Raw genomic sequence first — 8,051 nt, 5'->3', positions numbered from 1 at the left:
CTCTCTCTCTCTCTCGCTCTCTCTCCCTCGTGGTCTTCAGTTCAGTTCACTTCAACGAAGTTTTGTTCTACATTTGTTGTCCAAGTGATCCACTGTACAGGCCGTGGAGGTGCACTTTGTAGTTCTTAAATTAACTCATGACTGTAGTCCATGAGTGGATCAGACACAGCAGTGCTGCTGGAGTTTTTAAAGCCCTCAGTAATAGCCTAAGAATGGCCCAGCAGCCAAGAATATCCAGCTAAAACTGTCCTATCAGCAGTGCCCAGTGACCAATGATAAAAGACTAGAGGATGACCAACACATAAGGGTGTTGGTTTAAGATTAAGCCTAGTCCTGGGCTACACAGCAATTTGAATTGTAATTGTCCATACAAAGGAGGATATAGTGACTTTTATATCTACAAAGTGGACAAACAGAGTGGACAGTGAGTGGAGACAGGGTTTAAAATAATCCAGCAGCACTGATGTGTCTGATCCAACCCCACGTCAGTGTCACCGCAGCTCTGTGAATGATCCAGCCCAATCCTACCTGCTCTGTGATGGTCCTGTAGGGGTCCTGAGCATTGAAGAGCAGAAGAATGGAGCGAGAGGAGGGTTTGAGGAGATAGGGATAAGTTCGAGAGGGGTGAGAGACTGCTCTTACTTTAACTCCTTGTTCTCTTGGAGCTTGGCCTGTCCTCCTCCTGCTGACCGTGGTAATAGCCCTCTCTAATTGAAGTGCTCTTAGTCGTGCCATTTGCGATCTGTCGTCCAATCGCTTCTAAAAGCATGCGGTCCCTGTCCGGAGAGCCCTGAGAAGGGGACGCGGTGCGCTTTAATAAACATTACACGTGTGATTACACAGGTCCGTGAGCTGTAATGGGCCGGACGGGTCAGCGGAGTCAAACAATGCACACTTTACACTTCTTAACCCTTTATTCCCATTAGCGGGCCACACTCGGCAGTTTGTCTTCAAGGACAGTTTCATTGCTCGAAAGTTGCTTGTTGATGCTCTGGAGACTTGGTGGTGGTTCCTCGATAATCCCTCAGGAGAAACGTCATCAAAACTGAGAAGGCTCTTAATGTGGATGGAAAAAAATGGTGGGGTTCTGAAGTCTTTAGTTCACTTCAAGCGTTCACATCTCAGCAAATCTGAGCTCAGTGTGAGATCTCCACAGACACAGGTGAGGTTCCTGGGCTTGTTTTCCTCAAAAGAAATATCAGAGCAGTAGGAGACGAAAGTAAAGGTCTCCTTAGCGTTTCCATCAGATCTTGGAGAGATTTTTTTTTTCTTTAGGGGGGGGTTTGTTTGTTTTTGTCTCGTTTATTTTAGTCCTGGGATTTTTTTTTTCCTCCTTAAATGTGGCAACTGTACCAGAGTGCCAGTGTTAGACTCGAACCGCAGAGCATTTTAATCCATAACAGAAATTTCAAATTAGAAAATGATGTATAAGAAGTCAGTTTCAGATCAATGGGACTATGACTGTAGTCACGAATTTCATAGGGAAGGAGTGGTCACCTGCCACTGTGTTACCTGCTAACCTTGAGGACACAGGAGAGAGAGAGAGAGAGAGAGAGAGAGAGAGAGAGAGAGAGAGAGAGAGAGAGAGAGAGAGAGAGAGAGAGAGAGAGAGAGAGAGAGAGAGAGAGAGAGAGAGAGAGAGAGAGAGAGAGAGAGAGAGAGAGAGAGAGAGAGAGAGAGAGAGAGAGAGAGAGATATTTAGACGGACTGACAAAGTGTGCAATATCAGGGCTGAGGTTAAGCCGAGTGTTAGAGGAATGGGTCACACTCTCTGGACTATTGACACACAGGGGCAGCTGAGAGAGAGAGAGAGAGAGAGAGAGAAACCAATACAGAGAGAGAGGGAGAGAGAGAGAGAGACCATGCTGGGCTCAGACAGGCTGCAGCAGGGGCAGAATCACAGAGGGAGACAGCAGGGTTTCGAGCTTTTACAGTAAACGATATCACAGCCGCCTGCAGGAGCCCAGCCCTCGGGGACGAGTCTGTTTACCTAAACACCGCTGCTCTCACTGCTCTCTGTGGAAACACACAGACACACACACACTCACACACTTTCACAGACTCCATGTACTTTGAACTATTGGTGTGTATTTGTGTGAAGTGCCGCAGGTCTGCAATTAAAGGTGCAATATGGAAAATATAGCAAACATGCTCCTGCCTTGTGCCCAGTAATTCTAGGGAGGCTCCGGACCAAAGGAAACCTTGGACAATTTGCAGAAATGAATGAATGAATGAACATGTGTGATTATGATTATTATTTTTTTATTATTATTATTGTATTTAGCGCAATTGATGCTCCATAGAGCATCCCTTTAAGGATAAGGGTTCGTACAGAATCTCAGATTCCAAGTTAAAGGAACACTAGGTAGTATTTTTACCTTAAAATGACAGCTTCAATCTCACTGTGAAGCTTCACTGATCTGTAGCAGGGAGAACAGAGCATCTGTGGTTGTGACTCTGGGCTCTGCACTGCAGAAACTGCACTGTGTAACTTTTAAAGGAGGGTAGGACACCACCCACTACGCTTTCCCACTCCTTGCTGATTTTTCCTGTGCTGTAAAAGTGAATTACAACCTGCAACTTTAAGGGTCCTAGGATTCATAACTTTTTGCTCTTCATTTGTGTGTACGTTTCCTATTGGCTGCCCTTTTAACTGCTCTCTTTTTTCCTTTGTCGGTAACGTAAGACCGTATCAGGAGCCGTTTGAATTAGTTAGAAAACAATACACTGTGAAAGAGATGGCAGGTACCTTTACATAGAGTGTGTATCCTTTAAACCCAGACTGCAGTGCTGCCATAAGCAATAACACCCCATCACTGATGCGTATGAGCCTCGGAGCATATGTCTTTCTGACCTCCACTCATTACTGCCACTGGAAGTTGTGTGAATGGACAGAACAGAGGGATGACAAAGGGATGAAAGGATGCAAGGGGATGAGTGGGGAATGTATAATGACAAGGGCATCGCACTGATAGCACATAAAGGCCAGAGTCCAAGTTGATCCATGTGCAAATCCCAGCACATAAGTCGCATGCAGTTGTCAAAGTAACATGACAGTAGATGAATCTGTGGACACACACACACACACACACACACACACACACACACAGACACAGTATCTTAGCCGTATTAAAATTACATTGTGATATAAATATAATAATGGAATCATCTCTAGCAGCGAGGAGATTGTTTTTTTTTTAAAGAAGAGAGCAGAGGTAAACACCACATTTGCAAATGCTCTCCACTACTTTAAGGTGCAACCTATTGCTTACACAGGCATTCAGTCTCTCCAGAAAAGCACTTTGAAATAGAATGCGGTGCTTTGGTACAGTTCCACATGAGCCTGATGTCACCGTGTCCATGGTCGCCAGGAGTCCACCAGTGGGGTATTAAGTCTCAGGACTGGGCTCTGGAGTGATGGAGCGCCAACCAATAACGTTAGGATGAGACTGAGTGGTTTTGTATTCCACAACTTATCAACCGGTGTTGATTAGTTTAATGAGTAAATGTCAGGGGGCCATCAAATCCTCACAGAAATGTTCTAACATCTAGTATACAGCCTGCTGTAGAGATGGAACAAACGCCCTGTTGAAACCCTGGATGGCAATATTGTGTATTTACCCAATCCCAGTTGATCATGTTGGGGCATGTGGAAGGGGCAAGTGTGTGTGTGTGTGTGTGTGTGTGTGTGTGTGTGTGTGTGTGTGTGCCTGTATTCCTGTAAAGCAGCAGGTGCAGGGGAAAGTGTCAGATAGACGCTGGGTAAAACAGTGGAGGATAAACTCATGAGAGAGAGAGAGAGAGAGAGAGAACGTGATGGAGAGAAACCCCACTGTGTTAATTAATAGTGGAAATCAGAACAGAGAAAGGTGGAGTGAAAAAATGCAGGAAAACCCGCTGAGTGTGTTACAAACACATCCAGGCTCCATTCACGAGGAGGAGAACAAACACATACCCCTCGAACACGAGCGTTAATCGAAAGTGAAAAGCATCTTTCACTGGAGAAACAAACACTGGTTTCTGTCTGGAGTAAAATATAATATTCTTTTTGACCTCAGAAGGTTTCAGTGTAATCGCAGTCATCTTCTGTTTAGGTTTCCCGTTTGTAGATGTGTGGATGAAAGATTGCTCACAGTCTCAGAGCTGCTGAATTCCTGGAAGAACTCTCTAAACAGATTTGATAAAAGCAACGTATTTTGTTTTACAACTGTGTGGCCGTTTACAATCAACGTGAAGGATATATTCATGGGTGTGTGTCTTTTTTGACGTCTTAGAGGCAAACTTACGGTGTTATACTTTAAGTGAATTTAATGTAATATAACTATCCACTTATAAATGTGATATGAAATCAAAAGTATACACTAATAATTAACAGATAGTTTGAGAATGTACATCTGTCTTTAAAATACTTTATGTAAAGGGAGGATAGCTCTCTCTCTCTCTCTCTTTCTCTCTCGTGCTCCCTCTCTCTCTCTCTCTCTCTCTCTCTCTCTCTCTCTCTCTTTCCCTCTCTCTCTCTCTCTCTCTCTCTTTCCCTCTTTCTCTCTCGTGCTCTCTCTCTCTCTTTCTCTCTCTCCCCCCCTCTCTCTCTCTCTCTCTTTTTCCCTCTCTCTCTCTCTCTCTCTCTTTCTCTCTCTCTTTTTCCCTCTCTCTCTCTCTCTCTCTCTCTCTCTCTTTCCCTCTCTGTCTCTCTCTCTCTCTCTTTCCCTCTCTCTCTCTGTCTCTCTCTCTTTCCCTCTCTTTCTCTTGCGCTCTCTCTTTCTCTCTCTCTCGCTTTCCCTCTCTCTCTCTTCCCCCCCCCCTCTCTCTCTCTCTCTCTCTCTATTATTCTCCCTCATAAGGCTCTGTGTGGATCTGAAGGTTGTCAGACATGTCTCTGGCGTACGACAGATGGCCTGCCCTTTATTTCTGCTAGCGTGTGTGTTTGAGAGCGTGTGTTTATATGGGTGTGTGTGTGTCTAACTCAACCCGTGTGTGAGTTCTAGGGCAATAACATGTTTCTTCTCACAGGGATCTCTGTGTCACCCAGTGCTGACAGATAATGAGGATCCGTTCACACACTTTCACACTCACTTACAAGCTGATGTCACACACTTGCTCTCATCAGCTCTCCATCACTCTACTCACACTATCTCTCCCTCTCTCTCTCTCCCTCTCTCTCTCTCCCTCTCTCTCCCTCTCTCTCTCTCTCTCTCTCTCTCTCTCTCTCTCTCTCTCTCTCTCTCTCTCTCTGTATTTCTCCAGGTTTTTTCTCAAATTTTTCCTCAAATGTAACCAAAACTGTCTGAAGAATGCCGGGAACCCTCGAGACATGCGGCGTTTCCAGGTAACATTTGGCCACACCCACTGTGACAACTGACCACACCCATTCATGACAACTGGCCACACCCCCTCAACCCAACTGCTACTTGGCTGGGAAACACACACACGGTCCACTATTTACCCTTTAAATAACTGAAGAAACAGCCCAATATTAAAACAGCGTTCATCCACCATGAGTCTTTCATATTATCATCTTAAATTAGTTATTCATAAATGCAAAATTCAATTTATTTGCAGGCAATAAATATTTGTTTAACCGACCCCCACCCCTCTCTCTCAAAGTCAACCCCAAATTGAAATCCCAGTCTTCATGTGCCTCACGTCGTTTCACATTGTCGGGCTGATGTTCTGTTGACGTCCTGACAGTTCTCTTCAGCCTGTCTGCGTCATGTTAATGATCTCTTCGATTTTCACTCTAATTATTCATTTTAATTGTGCTGCTAGAGCTGTAGAGTGACTTGGATCCAGTTTAATGAGAGCTGGAATTGATTTGCTTTTCTACTGACTGTAATTAGTCCAGTGGATGCGTTTTTGTATGGTTTGGATATCTGAATTCAACCTGTTGTTTTGACTGAGCTCTGATATTTAGTGAGTCAATAGGGATTAAAATGTAGTGCATTGCTTCTGACTCTGGGCTGCACTCTGGATAAGAGAGTTAGCTAAATGCCGTAGATCACTGTCAACCTTGCGTCTCCAGTTTTGGGTTTTGTTGGTGTTGGTTGTGTTTTTTTGATCCTATTTATAAAAACCTGCTGCGTTTACATTGTGTGAGTATTTCATAACGACTAAAGAAAGAGTTTTACATTTCCTTTTACTTACAATGAACAGGGAGGAAAACTTCATATCAGTTCTCAGCTAATGCTAAGCCCTGTTGGCAGTACGTTTCAAAAAACGTCTCTCTCCACACGGAAACCTCTTGAAGCTCATGTGCCATTGTTAAAAACAGAGGCGCTCTGTTCTCAAAGGGAAGTGTATGATCTCAGCCATTCTCAGTGTCCAAATACTTTAGGGAGTGATTGCAGGGCCTCGTGACTGCCCCAACAGTTTAAGCCATAGCCTTATCCCTGATTGAGGAGTTTGATACCTGACGATGCCACAGCCATCTGTAAGCGTCTTCATGACTTTGGATTGTACGATAATGGCACTCTGGACGAAGCTCTTCATTTATTACTCCACCACATCTAACAGCGCCTACGCTTCCAAAACAGACCGTATTTAAAGTGTAGCTTCATGTGGAATTAGCAGTGAATAAATTGTAGAGGAGAGATTTCTACAGGTGTCTGAGGAGGTAAGTTTTTATCAAGAATCGAGAGGTTTGTGGAGTTTATAAAGAAGGAAAATCACTTTTCAGGGCATTAACTAATTAATTTAGGGATCTGTTCTTTAAATCTTGAAACATTGGATAAAAAGCATGTCGTACTGATTTTGTGCTAAATCTTATTAAGACAGACAGCACATAGGAACTACCCCACGTCCTCGTTGAGTGTCACAAATCACAGTGCTGTAACCGCATCTATGTGGCCAGGATCATAGAACGAGGAGAAATAAGTGTATTCATTAAAAGAAGAAAGGAAAATGAAGAAAACCAAGTGACACTTGTAAAATCACAATTTTCTCTCGTTTAAAAGAACAGGTGTGAATCCGTTCCTTTTAAACAGGGCTCTGTAGACCTCTGGGGAGAGTGGTGCCGTGTTGTTTGATCCTTGTGGGTTCATTAAGACCCTGGGGGGCTGTGTAAACTTGTGGAAAAGGGGTATAATATGTCTGTTTAATGAAGGCGTATGTTCCTGTGCAGGTGGTGGTGTCTACGACGGTCAGTGTGGACGGACACGTTCTGGCTGTGTCCGACAACATGTTCGTGCACAACAACTCAAAACACGGGCGGAGAGCTCGCAGGCTGGACCCTTCAGAGGGGACCCCATCTTATCTAGAACATGGTGAGTGTGTGTCTGTGTGTGTGAAAGAGAGGTAGTGTCAAGCCACTTGGTGCTCTTAAGATCATTGTGCTCGTATGGTAGTATCTGCTGCTCACCGTATAGAATCTAGTGCTCATAAAGTAGCATCTGGTGCTCACTTGATAATATCTACTACTCACCTCTTAGTATCTGGTAATGGGTGCTCTAATGAAAGTATTTGATGCTCACCAATTAATACCTGATGTTCACTACATCACACCCAGTGCTCACAGCATTGTATCTGGTTCAGAGACGTTGCTACAGGTTATGAATGGCGGGGGAAGTGGGACTGTCGGGGTTTCCCTGAATAGCATCAAAACAGTTGTATACTTTGAGGTAATTATAGCACATATTTTATATTTCTTTTCTAAAAGGGGTGGCACGGTGGTGCAGCAGGTTAGTGTCGCAGTCACACAGCTCCAGGGGCCTGGAGGTTGTGGGTTCGAACCCGCTCCGGGAGTGTGGTGTGTTTTCCCTGTGTCTGCGTGGGTTTCCTCCGGGTGACTGTCTGTGAGGAGTGTGGTGTGTTCTCCCTGTGTCTGCGTGGGTTTCCTCCGGGTGACTGTCTGTGAGAAATGTGGTGTGTTCTCCCTGGGTCTGCGTGGGGTTCCTCCGGGTGAATGTCTGTGAGGAGTGTGGTGTGTTCTTCCTGTGTCTGCGTGGGTTTCCTCCGGGTGACTGTCTGTGAGGAGTGTGGTGTGTTTTTCCTGTGTCTGCATGGGTTTCCTCCGGGTGCTCCGGTTTCCTCCCACAGTCCAAAAACACACGTTGGTA

General features: G+C 44.8%; 1 protein-coding gene across 2 annotated transcripts in view; it reads left to right on the top strand.

Moving 5' to 3' along the window:
* The first annotated feature begins 5,247 nt into the window (after positions 1-5,247).
* The window catches only part of ebf1a (EBF transcription factor 1a), a 96,700-nt gene continuing 93,896 nt past the window's right edge, over positions 5,248-8,051 (top strand). For both annotated transcript variants that reach the window (XM_066648895.1, XM_066648894.1), the window contains exons 1-2: positions 5,248-5,326; positions 7,118-7,259. In XM_066648895.1, the coding sequence (XP_066504992.1) occupies positions 5,312-5,326; positions 7,118-7,259 (157 nt within the window). In that variant the 5' untranslated portion in view covers positions 5,248-5,311. The remainder of the gene's footprint in view (positions 5,327-7,117; positions 7,260-8,051) is intronic.

This window comes from Hoplias malabaricus, chromosome 17, assembly GCF_029633855.1.
Source record: "Hoplias malabaricus isolate fHopMal1 chromosome 17, fHopMal1.hap1, whole genome shotgun sequence".
In the NCBI taxonomy this organism is placed as follows: domain Eukaryota; kingdom Metazoa; phylum Chordata; class Actinopteri; order Characiformes; family Erythrinidae; genus Hoplias; species Hoplias malabaricus.
Note: the sequence above shows the minus strand (reverse complement) of the source record. Positions and strands in the feature narration are given on the sequence as shown.